The 18718-nt window shown below is 45.5% G+C and overlaps 1 protein-coding gene across 1 annotated transcript; it reads left to right on the forward strand.

The window, feature by feature from the left end:
* Nucleotides 1–1899: 1899 nt before the first annotated feature.
* map7d2b (MAP7 domain containing 2b) lies at nucleotides 1900–18063 on the forward strand. Its single transcript, XM_041065674.1, has 17 exons — nucleotides 1900–1977; nucleotides 3057–3140; nucleotides 3365–3418; nucleotides 3525–3685; nucleotides 6792–6951; nucleotides 9090–9179; nucleotides 11385–11471; nucleotides 11767–11885; nucleotides 12100–12173; nucleotides 12316–12524; nucleotides 12613–12751; nucleotides 13138–13318; nucleotides 13489–13593; nucleotides 13680–13743; nucleotides 14508–14646; nucleotides 15001–15296; nucleotides 15509–18063. The coding sequence occupies exons 1-16, from the start codon at nucleotides 1941–1943 to the stop codon at nucleotides 15290–15292; spliced, it is 1995 nt and encodes a 664-aa protein (XP_040921608.1). The 5' UTR covers nucleotides 1900–1940; the 3' UTR covers nucleotides 15293–15296; nucleotides 15509–18063.
* The last annotated feature ends 655 nt before the right edge of the window (nucleotides 18064–18718 follow it).

Here is an 18718-nt window from a genome sequence, read left to right on the forward strand (position 1 = left end):
GGCACCCTAATGCACTTCCTGTGCCGGTCTGATGGTGGCAAGATTGAGCTAAAATCAGAAACGGGGGTTAACGGGACTCGTGCCCTTCACAGCTCCAGGCTGAGAACGTCCAGGGCCCCTGGGTGTTGACAGGGTGGGACAACAACCCTGCCCTGTGCTATTTTTATCAATAGATAGGAGATGAAACATGGCCGGCCAGAATAAGATCAGCTGACGTGTCTGCCACGTCCAGGGCCGTAGCTCAGTACCTGACCTCTGACTTGCCTGCTGTTTGTTTTTGTGTGGCTTGAAAATGACGTGTACTGATGCTGTAAGTTGTCTGTTTTTGTTGTCTGTATTTATCTGATGATAATTCAAAGTAAGAGGTCATAATCTAATGTTGACCAAGACTAATCTGGGTGAATTTCTGATTCATCGTTATTTAAATGTTCGGCTGTCACAGCTGGATTATGCTTTTTGGACCTTGTAATTCAAATCATTCAATCGACCCTTAGTTTTCTGTTTTGACAGTAACAGTATAAGTAACAGTGTGAGGCGGTGCTTGGTTTTTATATTGCTTCATTCCCAGTACAGTATTTATTGTAGTTATTTATAGAGCTTCCTTCTGACATGACTCAGTGAACCTGCCTGTGTGAGCAGACTGAAAACAGCACTGACCCATATTACATGTCAACAGCAGCCAGCCTCTGTGTGCTGTAACTGTGACGTAACCCCGCCGCCAGGGCTCGCTTGTGCCCGGCACGTGTGCTCTGACACGAGCCAGAGAGCCACGGCGAGTGAGGCAGTCAGACACGTGAGGGAGGGAGAGAGAGAGAGAGCAGTGAAATACTGTTCACAACAATCAGGCTATAACAAAACCAGGAATTCAGACTGTAGTAAAGCTGTGCTGGAACATGACTACACTTAGTCAGATACTGTGTTGGCTCTGGGTAATTGCGATGGGCATTTCAATGGATGGATTACTGAATGGGGCCTTCCAGAAGAAGGACCAGGGGCCCTTGGGGGTCGCTGTGCCAGAGTTCTCTCATAATCCTCTCACTATAATTGGGATTTTTAAAAATCTGTCAGTCAATTAACTGATTTAACTGATTAATTCATAATAAAAATAGCAGTAAGTTGCAGTCCTATAGAAACTGCCAACTACAACACTAAAATCCTGCTCTTACATGAATACCTGACTAATAATGATGTCAAGATATATCAGTCACTGCTCTGCTTTCAGTACTTTTTTAACTCTTTTTTTTACGGTGTGGTGTTAGTGTTATTACCTTTGGTTAAGTAAAGTACAGTAAATCTGACAACTCCCTAATGCAGTTAAATTCTTTAAAAAACAAAAAAAACGTTTTATTCCTCCGCCAAACTCTATAGTTCTTTGGCAGCGGAATACCTGGTTGCTAGGCAACGGCTAACGGCGTGAGAGGTGATGTTCGGCGCATTAATATGTAAATTAGCCAACTGTGAGGCGGTCACAGATTTGTATTTATTTTTAAAAACGGGAAAACGCGACGTTAGATTCATTTAATTTGTTCTTCAGAAATATATTTTTCTTTTTAAATTGCGCGAAGAGACTTGCACAGCCGCATAGAACAATTCATGATATCTAATTCTTTAAAAATGATATTTCTGCAGTATTTTTAAAATTTTGTAGTTTTAGTAGGAAAGTAGAGCCAACCGTTACTTCTCTCCCATAATTCAAAAATGGCTTCGATATTGGCAGAGAAAGTGGTTCAGCTGAGGAAAACGAACATACAGTGTTAGCTACGTGAAACGCTCCCCTCCCTCCTCTGTCCCTGTACCATACGCTCCCCTCTCCCGCCTTCACATTTCCTTTCCTCCGTCTAATCCTGAGTCATCGAGCCGAACCACCGGCGGTCTCCGGTGGGCTTTAACGGCTCCTGTCAGGTCCCGTCCCCGAGGTGGGGACAACGACGGCCGCTGCGATGACCGAAGTGGCTCCGAGGCGTCCTGACATGGCAGGTGAGGAAAATTCCTGTTATTCCCAATAACTGTGTGGAATGGGTGTTTAATTTTCACATTTCACACACAAATACGGACAATTAATTTATAAGAAAAGGGAAAAAATGAGTTACGCTCTGAAAATACAGTGAATTTCCCTTTAAAGACCCTGGATGGGCTTTACCATTATTTTAAAGCTAATGGTAAAGATAAAGGTTTTCCATTAATGAGTGTCGATCAGTCAAAAGGTGATGGATGTCAAATCTAAACTAAATATTATTTCCATGTAGGAAAATACACACATGTAAATCTGTGACACATACAAAATATAACAGAAATTGATGTTTTTTTAATATAAATTCAGAATAATACAAATATTGTGGTTGTCTGCACATTTTTAGAATATATAGAATATTATTAACAAAAAGCTGTCAGCATGTATTTCAGTGTATATGCATTCTTTCTGTTATAGATGCTATTTTTAATACCCCACATCATATGTTCTCATTCACACATTCCTCTGCTTCCCTGCTCCCTGACTGACAGGCAACGTGCTGCATGTTCCCTCATTAATACAGCAGCTCAGAACCACGTCACCTTCCTCACCTGAACGAAGGCAGGAAGAGCCTTTAAAACGTGATTCAGCCGATTTCTTTTTTCCACTGAGGATGAATCTAAGCAGGACCCAGGGGACGCTGGGACTCAGCTCAGATTTGCATGTATTTGCATATCTAATAGCTGCGTGTGTGTGTGTGATTGTATTGAGTTTTTTTTAGCTCCTTCCTGTGTTTGTGTGTTGTCATTGCAGTCGGTCGATAGATGTCCTTGGGCTGCTTTCATGTCAACTTGACAGATTGAGAGATAAAACCGTAGCAGGAAGCGGGCTGAGGGTTACACTCACCTACACTGAATCCTGACCCTAAATGCAATAAGGTGGCTGATGGGAGATTTATTGCGTGTGGACGCTGTGATAATGTGTGACCGCTAATCTTGAGGAACGCAGGAGTCACGTTCACCACTCCAGCTTTACGTCTTCAGCTGTATTTGCCTCTCGGCCAGTGTTGCATGAATCATGTCTGACTCTTCTCTCCAAAACACAGCGCTGACCCCTCCTACTGAGCCGCTGCTCACCAGCAGGCATTCATCACCTTCCCGATCGCCATCCAATCACAGGAGCCCCCCAGGTAAACTGCTAATCTAATCCAATTACAGAACAGATATTTCATTTTACTGTATTTATTATGTTTGGAATGACAAATGAACTTGTACTGGTTTTGTTATTGAATTCACACAATAATTTTACATACGCACACAAACAAAACAATTCAAAACCACAGCTGAATATAAAACACATGTTCAACATTACAACCTGAACTAATCTCTTCATGTTTCCTTCACCTGTCTGAAGGCTCCCGACTGCATTTAGCAAAAGAGCAACGAGGGGACAGAGAGAAGACTCAAGGTATGAGTAACTGTCCAGCTTCATGTGCCGTCCTGTTTCTCTGTCCCGGTCGTACGGACACTGACTGACTGACTGTGTGTGTGTGTCTGTGTGTGTGTGTGTGCAGAGCTGTCGGAGGTGCTGCGGGATAAGGAGCGTCGGGCGCAGCAGCAGCTGGAGCGCTACGCCGAGGAGCGAGGGAGGAAGATGGAGGAGCAGAGGAGGAAGGAGCAGCGGCGCAGGGCAGCGGCTGAGGAGAAGAGACGGCAGCAGCAAGAGGCAGAAAAGGTCAGAGGTCACAGCACACTAATGATTCACTGCACATCAGAGGAGGTGGGAGAACAGAATCTTGGCATCCATGACATCCACCGTAACATCTCATCAGAAGTTCAGAAACGGAGCTGTAGGGTTTGAGTTGGGAAATTCTCCAATAAAATTTTTGTCAGACTTAAATTATATAATTATATAAAGTTGTGGAGTCTAGGCGGGTTTTTGTTATTGATGTGGATTTTAACTGTATTAAAGGTTAATTTGTAGATCAGTTTATTACCATAAACAGTTTTATGTGAGCTTATCTAAGGTAAATGTATAAAATTAACAGAATTCTGATTTAAATCAGGCAGAATCATCTGGAGATCCTTCTCTCTTCTTCCCTCTTTCTCTCTCTGAGCTTTTTCTCTCTCTGAGCTCGATCCATATCTGAGTTGTGTGTTTCCAGCTGTTATTAGGCTGAACCAGAGTTCAAGGGAATAGAAAGTAATTAATGCAGAAGCTCTAATGACTTTCTGTCAGCTGACCAATTGTGTGCATTCAACTGAAACATGAAAAGTTCGGGTGGCTTTCTGCATTAGACTTGAAGCCACAGATTAATCTCTGCAGAACCAATTATTTTAGAGCCCTAAGAACATACTTCTTCTTTTACTTTTAGAACAAGTGTATGAATATACACAGAGCTGATCCGTACAGTGTGAGCATGAAAGTTCTGGCTGTGTGTGGTGTGTGTTATCAAAACATAAAAGATGAATAAACGCTGCAGCTTTCTCCCAGTAACTGCTGCAGGAGCCTGAAACGTGACTGAGACTCACCACTGTGTTCATTGCTCTGCATGAGTCATGAGTGGGCATCACTTGGCTGAGAACCATCGACTCATGTTATAATAATCTGTTTTCAGAGTCCAGCACGAATTATCTGCTGTGTTTGTGTAGAAACTCTGTCAGTTCGACCTGGTGCCTGTTGCTGAGCAGCACACGAAGGGTTAACAAGCCCCGAGTCAGTGACAGCCTGGTCCACAGGGGTTCACCATCCACTGCCCCAGGGGAGGGGAGGGGTGGGGGGGGGGGGGCTCACAGTCACTATTGATTTAAGGCCATGCTAACAGCCCCTCCCCCCTCCTCCTCCACACACTCATATGCATAACGTAATGACATAATGATTGGTCAGTCTCACGGGGAGATGACATCACTGCCAGCGTATCATGTGCTGATTACTGGAACAGACAGTCGATGCTCGCAGTGCTGTGACAAGCACATATTTCTCCTGCAGGATCAATGAGATCCAGATTATACAGAGGAGCACAAAGAGGTCTCACCAAGAACTAACATAGGGTTTAAATCTGGTGTTAATTTAGCCTGTTATTGTGAACATTGAACAACACTGATTGTGATTGTTGTTCAGGGTTTAGTGCACTCTGAGGCCCGTCACAGTTTTCCAGAACGTTTTAGACGTACTGGGTCATATAACATTTTGATACGGCACTGCAGATGCATCATTAGTCCAATGTGACCAACGCTGGCATTCATCCACTCTGCTTTTCTCTCTTTGTTCTCCTTTGATCTATATCTGTGGTATATCTGTATCCCTCTTTCTCTACCACCACCCCACACTTTACATTTCTGCTGCTTCCATCTCTCCCTTTAAATCCTCCTTCTTGACTCTGAGCGTCCCCTCTTCCCCCCGTCTCTCCTCCCTCCTGCAGTTAGTGCGTGACTCTGCATCCACCTTCAGCAAACCCCCCACAATGCTGAGGTGGTGTCTTTCCACCCTTTATATATTGACAGTACTGTAGAGCAGTGTATCAGCTTTATATTGTGCAGTTACTGTATATGCAGCTGCTGTCCGCTTACAGGCAACACCACATAAATAGTTGTTGATTGAAAAACCAGTGTGAGATGTGGATGTAAAAAAAAGCTGGTCCACGTGATGAGCATCTTTATTTCTTTTTCTGGCTCAGCAGCATCAAAATAATGTCTGTGTGTGATCACAGGCAGCAGCCAGGAAATAAGAAACTAATCAAGAAATAATAAATAAAAAGATTCAGACAAATATCTGCTATATATAATATATTAAAGACATCACTAAATATACTAAATAAATATGTCCAAAAAAAGTCAAGGCATCAATTAACTTAAAAGACCTATAAACAAATGGTGTAATGAAGACACTGTGGAGGAAGTAGTTTGCAGTGCTGTTGAACTTTAATGCATTATACTGTGTGTGGTTTCTAATATTTAATCTTAAATGAGGTGGACAAAATATTAGAAACACTCAGTCTGTAAGTCAACATCTCAGCAGGTGCCACAAGGATCGTAAAGTTGAAACAACACCTCTGAAAAAAAAACAACAAAACCTTCACGATAGAACGAGAGTGTGAAAAAAATCACTGTAATTTATTGTTGTGATTTTGAATCATGTTGTTAGGTGTTAGTCCAGATGAAGAGTAGGAAGGAGGCAGAGGAAGGTGAAGGAGAAAGAGTGAAGGAGACAGGAGACAAAACAGATGCAACCAGTATCAATATCCAGTCCACCCACTCAGTCTGTGTGTGTGTGTGTGTGTGTGTGTGTGTGTGTGTGTGTGTGTGTGTGTGTGTGTGTGTGTGTGTGTGTGTGTGTGTGTGTGCGTGTGTGTGTGTGTGAACGTGGGGGTGGTGACGGGTTGCATTTTGTCCCTCTGTGAAATAGACTCAGTCTTTACAGAGAGAGAGAGATCAAGGTAGAGAGACTGTGAGAGAGATGGGGAGAGAGAGAGAGAGAGAGAGAGAGAGAGAGAGAGAGAGAGAGAGAGAGAGGGAGGGAGGGGTGAACAGTTGTGAGGTAGGAGAGAGAGACAGAGGGAATCAGTGCTACCTACAGGGAGCGGCAGACGGAGAGACAGAGAGGCAGAGAGGAGAGAGAGCGAGCTGCTGTGTTATGTATCACTGAGCGACAGTCGAGCAGGGCGATCGAGCGCTGGTGACCGCCAGCAGACGAGTGTGAGGACAGAGGGGTGAGGCTGCTGCGGCTGCACGCGGTAACCATGGCGCAGCCATCTCCGAGCGCATCGCCGGGCACCCGTCGCCGTAGCGATGGCTCTGTGAGAGAGTGTCTTTTCTTCCCTGTTTCTGAACGCAACGAGCAGGAGCGGCTGGAGGCCCTGGTCCGCCGGAGAGCTGGGGGAGCCGAGACAAGAGGAGGAGGTGGCGGAGGAGGAGGAGGAGGAGGTGGAGGGGAGGCTCGGGAGCACCTGGATAACAGGCCTAAGCGATGGACGTGGGGAGGACCGCCTGATGGAGTGGAGGGTGAGTATGATGGGAGATGGTTTTGTTTATGAGATGATGGAGAAAGAAGGAGAATGATTATGATGATGTCAGTGGAGGGTTGGCTTGAAATGTAGAACAGGAGAGACCAGACGGGTGGATACTGTTGATGGGGGCTGGGAGTGCAGAAGAAGAGAGGGAGAGGTGTTTGGGGAGGAGGTCTGGAGGTCAGGGGGAAAAGGGAGAGGGGGATGGTGGGATGGGATGAAAGGGTTGGGACGACAAAGCAGAAGAGGGCGGCTGTGGAAAGACAGCAGGTGAAATGAGGATAAAGAGGAGAGGAGATGAAGTGATGGAGCAAAAGAAAAGAGAAGGGCAGCGGATGGAAAAGGGTGTGGAGGCTGCAATGCAGGAGCAGCTCAGTGCTTTGTCTCAGGGTTAGCAGAGGCTGTGTGTTTACAGTTAAAGCTTCACTGTGTGATCCGACAGGCTGAAGCCGTGGTGATAAACGGGTGTTAGCTGGTAAATGTGCTACAGGTGTGTGTGTGCGTGCGTATGCATACGTGTTTATGTGTGTGTCACTGCTCCGTTGTTTTATTTCCGACGTGGGAGACGGGTCTAATTCCCAGAGGAGCAGGAGTTACACTTCTAACCTTGAAAGCAACAAGGCCGCGCAGACAAAATGCGACACGAGGCTGTGCACCGTGCCAACATCCATCTCTCTCTCTGCGCGCCGCTTTCTTTTTCTGTCCGATCACATCCTCCTCGTCTTTTCCGATGTATTCCTGCTGTCACGTCGGCCAGCAGGAGGCCAAACGTGCCACCAGCTAGGCCTGAGATCCTGTGGTGCATTCATAACGCCATCAATTATTCACATTACCCATCAGCCTCACCGTGCTGGCACTAACCTGGGATCAGGGTCCACCCAGCAGCTCGTCTGGCTCCGGCCCCGGCTGACTGGCACAGAGGCTGCTCTGGGATCTGTTGGGCCCAGCAGAACGCTCACTGCAGCAGAAACAGCAGCGTCTCATCTTACAGCTCCACTCGATTAAAGGACAGACTCACTGAAGACACAAAGCGCGTGTATGTGTGGGTTTCATGCTGCATATTTTCCTCTGTTGCTGAGATCTGGTGATCTGATGATCTGGTGATCTGGTGATCTGATGATCTGGTGATCTGATGATCTGATGATCTGATGATCTGGTGATCTGGTGATCTGATGATCTGGTGATCTGGTGATCTGATGATCTGTCGTATCTGAGTTTATCCTAACAGCAGATTCAGTCCATCACAGCAGCAGTTCTGGCTTTTTCTGAACCAGGAATAAATCACAACAGGCTCCTTCATGGCCTCAAGCTTTATGGTCTGAAGGAAATATGGCGGAAATTGAACAGACGATAATAAGCCGACCTTCCCAGTTATAAATCAACCAGCTATAACAGGCTGCCTCAGCATGGTGATATGCAAATACAGCAGGAAACTGATGGTCGGACATTACAGGCTCATACTGAGCAGCCAAACTTTGTTCACAGAGGAAAAACATCGGGATTGATTTTAGAATGTGTTTAAAACGATCCACGTCTGTGATGTTGTCCTTTGGCTGAATGGAACTGTGGAGTTTGAATATTTCATATTTTGTTGTCATAGCAACATGTATGACACTGTCAGGGAGCATGATGTGATTTTATCAGCTGTAAAACCAAGGCAACACAAACTGAAGGGCCAGTAAAACCACAGAAGTGGATAATCCTGGTCCACACTGGATGGACCCTGGTGACTTTGGTGATCCTCTGGCTTCTCCTGTAGCGCCACCAGGAGACGGACATTTGACAAAAAAAAAGATTGTTTAAAAGCTGAGATGATGGTTCACACTACACTTCCTCTGTAAATACAACCTCACGAGTTAATGTTAAAGAAAGCGTCGCTCCTCTGGCTTTGGTTTGCTGCATGATGCTTCACTCTGTCCAGCTGTGCTCAGCCTGTTGCTGCTCGCCTTGGCCTGACCTCTGAGGTTCATCTCGTGTTTTTCCTTCCTGCCTGCGTCAGTGTGTGTGGACAGAGGTCACATGTTGTCGCGTGCTAGTGAAGCAGGTGTGTCAGAAAAAGGGTTGTGTTAGCACATGCGAGTGTGTGAGTGTGTAACGCTTTGCTTTCTCCGCTCTGCTTCACCTGCTGCCCAGGTAACCCTAAGACCCCGCCCTGCCATGCCATTGGCTCCGCTCAGCCCAATGAGCTCCCCGCTGCTTCCAGTGCCAGCCAATCCCGCAACGGTACAGACCACATGACCGCTCTGTGTGTGCCATGCTCATACCACTGCCGTGCCACCTGTGCTGTTGTCTCACCTGCAGCTGTTCCCGTGTCTGCATGTCTGTGGACGTCTTTGTGCTGTCACAGTGGCTGTAACGTCGTCCTGGAGTCATGCATCAGCAGTACGGTCACATGACCTCGGTGAAGCTGCGTCTCGCCTCTCTCTCGCTCTCTGCTCCTCTGTTGTGATCATCATCTCTGTGATATTTACACATTATAGCCAGTTACTGACCTCATGTAGAATCTGTGACACATCCCACACAACAACACGATGCTCAGCACAGCCAGTCGCACAGATGCACATGAAGAAACGAGCCACGTGTGTAATAATGAACACGTCACGTCAGTGACACACAGCTCCCTGTTTGAACGCTGAAGTGTTCATCAGTACAAAAAACATCAAGCTGAAGAAATCCAGTGTAAAAATAATGACAGTGAAAATGAAAAATACTTAAAGACAAATGAAAAGAAACACAAACATCTTTGTGTGGTTGTGTGTTTCCTGTGTGTGGTTGTGTGTTTCCTGTGTGTGGTTGTGTGTTTCCTGTGTGTGGTTGTGTGTTTCCTGTGTGTGGTTGTGTGTAACAGAAAGAGCCCATTTCCATCCACAGTTCATATTCCACTGTTCCCTTTTGTGGCTAATGAGTGTCTGGTTTGGAGCCCCCACTACACACACACACACACACACACTGTTACACACCCCTACCCCCACCCTTATCACAACAAAGGGCTGCTCCACTTCCTGTCTTCCTGGCCCAGAGCTGTGTTTAGTGATGCATACATTTCATTCTCAGCAGGGAACCCGAAACACCCAGCTCCTCTGCACACACACACACACACACACACACACACACACACACACACACACACACACACACACACACACACACACACACACACACACACACACACACACCATACATCACACCAGACATTCACCCTGTAGCTATCTGTGAAACCTATTAGACCCCACCTACACACAGGCAAGTGCAATCAGATCAAAACACACTCTCACACACACACACACACACACACACACACACACACACACACACACACACACACACACACACACACACACACACACACACACACACACACACACACACTCCATCCACCAGACATTTCCAATCATCCCTGTCCCAGATCACAGATGCAGCCGCTGTAGAAACTCTGCTGCTTTTCAGCTGTGAAACATCAGTGTTGTTTCATGACGTCCCGTCTCTGTTGAACTGTCCACAGGACGAATGTAAGACGGACGCAGAGACGAGACAGCAGGTGAACGTGAGACTTTGGGGCTGAACTCTGGCTCATTTACAGTTCTGTTTATTCCTGTTGATCAGTGAAATAAACTAATAAGGTGATAATATAATAATGAGTGTGCATTTAAACAACCAGCATGAAAATCTGAAAAATAAATAAAAGTAGTTTAATAGTCTTATATATAACATAAATGTAAACAACAAAACAGTTAAACAAATATTTTTCTCTATCATTTTAACTTTGAGTGCATTAATAAAAAAGAAAATATTACCATTTTTTAAACGTTTCATGTTTGTACCAACAAACTCTTCCAGACGTTGCCTGTGTAGAATCAAACTGTTTATATAAACTCTCTATATATTTGGTCAGATTTGTTAGTTTTAACTTTGTAAACAAACGATTATTCTGATCTGCCAGTTGTCGGTTGTGAAATCACCGTGTTCATGAAAGCGTCACAGCCTTTGTCTCAGCTCCTTTCTTCTTCTTCTTCTCTCTGGATGCCGTCACGGTGCCTTCAGGTGCTGTGGGAAACATTTAACTCAGTTTCACGGGACTGCATCATGTGCGTCTCTGTATCGTCATCCTCCATTTCCTGATGAAGCGGTTTGCAGACAGTTTCTGTTCTGCTGCTTCATTTCTGTCTTACATCACCAAGGTTAATTCATTCAGTGGCTCATCGATCGGCAGGATTGTTTTCTGTGAGCTGGCAGTTTTGTGTTTGTTGTGCGACGCCTGTTTTCTCTGGGATCAGGACGTTTACTGAACGTGTTCATGACATTTCCATCATCGGTCTGTGCAGCAGCTCCAGGAGCCTGTGCTCTGATTTACAGCCGTGTTCTGTGTCTGTGTCACTGATTTGTGATTTTGGTTTTTGTTTTTAATTTTTTTTTTTTTTTTTAAATTAGCCGTTGACTTCCTGTCTCCATCCGTCACGGATCCAGTGAACAAACAGCTCTCCAACTCTTCAGCCGCCCTCCACTCACCAGAGAGAGGTGAGAGATTGTTTGGATCTTTTTCTTCATATTTTCAAGACGTTTGAACACTGAACACAGAATTTTCTATTGAAAACAGGATGAAATAATCAAATTCCAATGGCAGATTTATTCATTTGGTTTTTGAAAAGATTCCTTTTACAACAGACGAACACACAAAATGACACAAATGACTGATTTCTCTGTGTCAACACGTCGGTGTCTACATTTGTGTGTGTGTGTGTTTTTTTTAAATCCACCTTTGTGTGTGTGTGATTGTGTGTGTGTGTGTGTGTGTCGATCTGTGACCCATCAGTGTCTTTTGTGTCCCATCGAACAGCTTCCCCCAACAACCACAGACCATACAGGAGTTCCTCCAACCGCAGGAGCATCGCTGGACTCCCTGAGGAGACGTCCAGAGCCAAAACACCCACGGTCAGACCTCACACACACACACACACACACACACACACACACACACACACACACACACACACACTACACACTTCCAGCCTCATTAGAATTGAGGCATCAGAACTAAAAGGGCACATTAGCAAGTGTTATGAGCCATTTTGTTTGCGATGCTAATCTTAAAACGATTCACAACACGTTCATATCATTATTAATATTTATTAAATCTGTTTTGCAGGGGGAGACTCCGAACACACCCGTCCGCAGTTCTTCCTTCAGGGCCAACAGTAAAGGCCCGGCCACACCAAAACGGTATGGACACACACACACACACGCACACACACACACACACACACACACACACACACACACACACACACGCACACACACGCACACACACACACACACACACACTCCAGTCCAGATGACCTGATGAGGTTGTGTGTGTTTTCAGGGTGCGGTCGACCAGGAGTCGCGCCCAGTCTCCCTGCTCCCCTGGACAGTACCCCCCCTCCCCACTCAGGCAGAGAGCCACCACCCCCGGCACCGATGACAAGGGCCATGCTGAGGTCAAAGGTCACGGCACGCTGGAGAAGAAATCAACCAAATCTGAAACCACAGAGAAGAAGATGCCCAAGTCCACCAGCAGAGAACTGACCGCAGGTAAAAAGGAAGCACTCATCCACCCTGCGAGTGGCTTCACACCGCACCTGCTTCCTGCTCAGCCATCCTTCTTCCTTTCTGTGCACAGAGTCTCCAGGCACACCCACGGGCAGGAGCGTCGGCGGCACGACGGATGCTGAGGAGGCGTCCAGGCTGCTGGCAGAGAGACGGCGTCTGGCCCGAATACAGAAGGAGCAGGAGGAGAGACAACGGCAGGAGGAGGAGAGGTGTGTGCTCTTTCATACAGTCTGTGATACGGCCACGTTATGTTCAACAGTGTTACTGTGATAATATAGATAATTAAACCGCGTCTCACTGATTTACAGTTCAGTTATTGTGTTTTGTTGATGCACAATGAAAAATATTATTTTTCTAACAAACAGTGAGCAGTAAATATTGATTAGACCTCGTTTCCCCATCATTGTCCATCATAGCAATCAATAATGTCAGTGGTGTTACTGCTTTGTGTCTGGATTCAGGTTTCAGCTCCAGCTCCAACAGGCTAATGGACGCTCTAAAAATAAAACCAAAGGACATGAAAAGTCTTTAATGATAGTTTTAAAGAAAACGTATAATCTGATCCAGCCGATAAAAACCTCGTGTGTTCCCTCAGGCTGAGGGCTGAGGAGGAGCAGAGGAGGCAGCAGGAGGAGAGAGAGCGACAGGAGAGAGCTGCACAGCAGGCCGAGGAGGAGAGAGTGAGGAGGGAGGAGGAGAGGAGGAGCAAGGAGGAGGAGGAGAGACGACAGAAGGAGCAGAGATGGAAGGACATGCAGGATCAGCTGGACAGAGAGGTCTTTAAGCCTTGTTGTCCCTATGATCACGAGACAGGTTTTAAATTGTAATCACGGTGTTAAAAATGTCATAAAGAGTCTTAAATTTGACTTTGTGATCAGGACAGAGTCCCTGAGTGTAGTTACAGAAAGAAGAAGTGAGTGAGTGGATGTGACTGGATGTGTTTCAGAGGGAGGAGGCCTTCCTTCGAGCCCAGAGAGAGGCCGAGAGGAAGAGACGGGAGAGAGAGCAGCTGCACATCCAGGAGGAGCAGGAGAGGCTGCAGAGGAAGAAGGTACGAGACGAAAGAAGCAGAGAAGAGCGAGCAGCTCCCTGTTCAAGTCACATCACCTGAGCTTTGGTTTGTCTGTGTTTTAACAGAGAATTGAGGAGATTATGAAAAGAACAAGGAAGAGTGAAGTGGAGCCTCCATCGGGTGGCTCAGGTGAATGTTACACACCTTTAACACACGCACGCACGCACACACACACACACACACACAGACACGCACACACACACACTTCCAAACCCATGTGCCTTCATCTCCCTGTTGGCTTCATTATCTGCACCAGCACAATTTAAATATAGTTTTTCTTCATTTCTGTTGTTCTTTTACTCGTTTAATGATTTATCCTTCACTCTGTTGTTTCCTCTTTATTTTACTTTCATCACATTTTTTATTTGGGGATAAAATATTTTTACAACCTCTTTTTTTTCCTTTCTCGTACATAATCAGTTTTCTGTGAAGCTGAACGAGCTCAGGCTCAGCTGCAGTGTGACTCAGCAGTGTTGCACAGGCAGAGGGACAGTGCCTCCTGATGGTTATTGGCGGTAACACAGCAGAGCACTGCAGCGTTCGGTGAACCCTCTGACCTGAAGCCGTTTACATTACTACTGTTTCATCAGCACATGAGGTCCCAGAGGAAATGAAACAGGCTAATCTCTGCAGAACATAAACACCAAGTTACGATATCGAACCAGGAACTCCACATTCACTGCACAGTTTCCATGAACTGGAACATCAAAGCAGAAATCAGGAGTCATGCTTCTCAGCTGGAGGGCTGTTGAATTTTTTGCTTTGCCTTCTGAAATATGGAATAGCTTCCCTCTGATAGTTAGTCACACACACTGTAGCAGCAGCAGGACCAGATGAGGAATGAATGAACTCTTCAGGAAAACATGTTCCTGACAGACGCTGTGTTTTAGCAGCGTCTGACATGAGAGCCGAGGCTCCGCTGGAGGAGGACGCCCCGACTCCCGCCGACGCCCCCGTCATCATGCTGGGACCGCTGGAGAATAAGAGCTGTGTGGACGAGCTGTCTGACGGGGTCCAGTCCATGGACGTCAGGTGAGACGTCTTTGGTTGTCTCTCTCCTTCACCTGTCCTCATGTCTCTCTGATGTTTTCATCTGATTGATTCAATTGATTTTTGAAAATATAACATTAATTTTATCGAAATTCTTTCTTTTTTCATACTGTTTGTGTGTTTCTGTTCATTTCTACTTCATTTTTTGTGCGTCTGCCAAGTTTTGTGTGCACTGAGGTGACTCCCCACATACCGATCAGCCTTCTTTTTCCCAGGTTTACATCTGTAACAGGTCTAATTTTGTAGAACGTGTTCACAAAATAAAATACTGCAGCTGTATTTTGAAAAGTGCTAATAAACTGAATGTTGTGTCTCTGTTGCCATTGTTTCTTTAAGTTCTCCATCTGTCTCCATCAGTCCAGTGTCCAGGGACGAGCAGGCGAGCGCTCAGGAGTTTTCCCCCGTCACTGAGGGAACGGACGGCTGCCCTCTGGAGCACCTGATGGACCTGGACGCCCCGGGACGAGGACAGCGACAGGGTGCAGAAACAGCCCCTTACCCAAAGCTGCAGGCTGGCAGCGGGGTCGGAGACCTCAACAAGAACCTGCTGATTCAAGCGTACAGCGCCGCCTCTGAATCCTCCCAGCTCATCCACAGCGTCGGCCCGAGCAAACTGGACGTCCAGTAGCCAGGTAGAGTCTACGCTCTGTGTCTTTTACTCAGCAGACACACTGGGAACTGCATGACTCATAATTAGATCGATGCCTCAGCTTTGATGAAGGCACAGTATGAAACAGACGGAGCTCCCCTTTGAGAAAGTACGAGCTGCAGAAATCTGATGGCATCTAAATTAAATTAATTAATAATTAATTAAATTTCATTTTGTCTTCTTTTTGTGTTTCAGGGCCATTTTCAGGAGCTGGAAGGTTCGGTATAAACAGGAGCCAGGAGAAACAGGCCGAGAGACCATCGCCTCCATCTGCAACAGCAACAACAATCATCATTTCCACAGGGAACAACAGCTGAACACCTGGTTTCTCATCTGTATTACCAAACCACACACTCGCATAGCCGCTACGCTTTTGGCCACATTTTCAGGCAGTGCAAATGGGCAATTAGAAACAGGACAACATCGTGCTAACAGTGTGATGTTTGTCATGTGAAAAGGTTCATTTTAGGAAAGTAAAAGAACTGGAAGCTTCAGTTCAGGTCAGGTTTATTTATCTAAAACTTAACTGTTTGTAATATAAAACTTGAACTAGTTGAAGGTCAGTGTCAGCGGAAATCTGCACACAATAACCCGCTTTTCATTTACAGACACGTTTCTGCATTTAACACATCTCACAGAAATCCCTGACACTGGACTCGATCTTGTCTCTGGCGGTTTAGAGATGTGCAGTGCACCTGCACCTGTTCCTGATGAAGCCAATGTTTCCCAGCTGCATTGCCACCAAATATCACTCGAGCATCATCCGCTTCAATCTCTCATCCCTGCTTTTGTAAAGCTCTGTAAATAGATTTGACTGGGTGGTGGAGCGCGTCATGGTGGGGGACAGGGAGCGGCTCTGTAGCAGTTTATCTGGAGGGAAGCTGTTGTGTGAATCCCGTGTAGCATCTTCAGTGAGGCCTAGCTAGTTGAGCTGTTTTATGGCCGTGGTTGTAGCTGTGTACTTCAACAGTGTGTGGGAGTTTCTCTCTTTCTCGTCAGTGTTTCTGATGGTTACTGTGTGTTTATCTCACCGCTGACCTGCTCTCCTGCCGACGGCAACTCCTACTTCTATAAAACCCAGTCTGCTGTAGATTTCCTGTCATCCTGATGCTGGAGAAAGCCACCAACAACTGATATTATAACCCCGCTGTCGTCCTGCAACACTTAGAGCCTGTAGCTTTGGTTTCTCTGCTGCTCGTCACTTAATTGATGGATGTTTTGTGGACTAGCAACGATCCACAGCAACGATATGAAGAAAACTTCGGGGGAAAACGGTGAAAAAAACCCAGAAAGTCCTGTATTTTTATTTGCAGGTCAAGAAAATATTGACACAGTGTGTTGTGTATTTGTCTGGCACTGACTGTAACCACGCAAGCTGCAGTTTATAGTGTGCACTTAACAGTAGTTGTGTGTTTCACTGCTCTCACAGCGCTTACAACTCCACCTCAGCTCATTCCCCAACTAAAATATACCTCACCGATTCCAAACAGACTCTGGTGTTAAACAGTGTTCACCACCTCGCAGCTCATCACCTCTGAGGCCTTAAACCTCTGCGCAGTCAGCACCTCCCCCGGTAACGGCCGTCCTCTGTGCTTCACCCTCAGGCTGTGCTTCATCCAGCATGTGCACTTCTCGCTGTTTAACTACCCCTGTCCACGAAAAAAAAGATTCGGGAACGAGAGAAACAGTTAGCGAAAGCAAGGCGGGTTTAACGTTTGGGCAAAGCATGCACATGCCCTGGAGCCGCAGACCCTCAGGGGCCTCAGAAGCCTCAGATACACTGTGCAGGTGATCAGGGTCATAGCCAGGATTAAGACTGCGTTCCCCCAGCTGAACCCCACCCACAGAAGAAAATTTAGACCGACCACCAACCAAACTGTGTACAATTATCTGAGTATTTAACATAAATCACATTATATTTATTTTTTGTAAATATCTCCCTACATGTTAGTCTGGTGTCAGCTTTTTTTTCAACCAGCCACCAGCCATATTTATTTTAGGAAAATCACATTCTATTTATTCAGCTGTTATTTGGTGCCAGGTGTGTCAGTCTGGTGGAAATCACAATTTTTTTTTTCCATCATTAGAATCAGCCTTAAAAGTGCAGCAGGTGTAGTACGTGTGTGTAACTGTAGAATGTAAACTCCTCTTTGTCATTATAAACCCTCCAAATTTCCAGAAATAATACTGAGGACTTGACCTCTGCCTCCTCAGCAGTAACACCTTCTGTATTTTACTTTACATTGTGCTCATTCGGTGCATATTCCTCTGTAAATCTGCAAAGAAAGATGGTGGTGGAGAAAGTCTTTGTCAGAAGGGACTTTTTTGGGGGCCGGGGAACCAAAATTGAATCCGGGTGCAAAGCATGTGTGTTGTGGGAAAAGGGACTCTGCTGCTGATTCAAGGTGTCACACTGAGGGAGAAAAGTTTCCCAGTCACTGCTGCAGCCATCAGCGCGCTGTTTTACGTTCTCACGCTCCTGTTGGCGTCTTCGCCAGATTCTGCTGAAACTCATCGTAGGAGGTCTCCTGGGTCCCCTTGTATATGACGTAAAAATAAAGGACATAATGTTTATCCTAATATTACTTAAACTCTGTGACACTGCAGCTTGGTGGAATATATCATTGTAGATGTGGTGCATGGATAACTGCTGAAAAAGAACAATAAACTTCATCAAGCCATTTGTGTCATTGAGCTGGATAAATAAAGAAATGTGTAATAATGGGAAACACGTGTGGTGGCAGAATGAAGTGAAATATTAAAGAAGAGTCTGTTTAAGATGTTTAGTCTCTGACATTCATATTAAGTGACGTGTGAAATGACAGATCTAGTTCAGCCACTTTTCTTTCTCATTAAATCTCACTGTGTACTGACTTTATCCTTCACTGAAATTAAAACTGATCTGCAAAAACTGGAGTGAATCCTGAATTCTTGCCTGCACAGATGGGTCATCCTGCAGATATTAGACAAAATTTATCATCAAGAACAAAACACGACTTCCTGTTAAGCCTTTCAACCTTCAAAATAAAACATTTTGGCGAATATTGGATAGTACGAACAATATTTTATCGGCTTACAGCAAGACTGAAGAAGAAAAGCTGCCCCAGAATCAGAGCAACAAACACCACCAACAAGCCGACAACATGTCAATGTTGGCCATTTAACTGAAAGTGAATATTTTCTAATCAAGATGATCAGAAAACTGGAGACTTCACACCAAATGCAACTTCGTAAAACACAGTTTTATTAACAATACCCAAACCCAGCTCTACCGGGAAAAGAAAAAAAGGACAAATGCAATGACAATGGATATCGAGTCAAGACAAATAATAATTATAACTTTTTAAGTCAGCAGCCTGAGATACAAGGTCACATTTATGAGAGATGGTCATGAGACTTTTACTT

Source organism: Toxotes jaculatrix, chromosome 20, assembly GCF_017976425.1.
Source record: "Toxotes jaculatrix isolate fToxJac2 chromosome 20, fToxJac2.pri, whole genome shotgun sequence".
Classification (NCBI taxonomy): Eukaryota; Metazoa; Chordata; class Actinopteri; family Toxotidae; genus Toxotes; species Toxotes jaculatrix.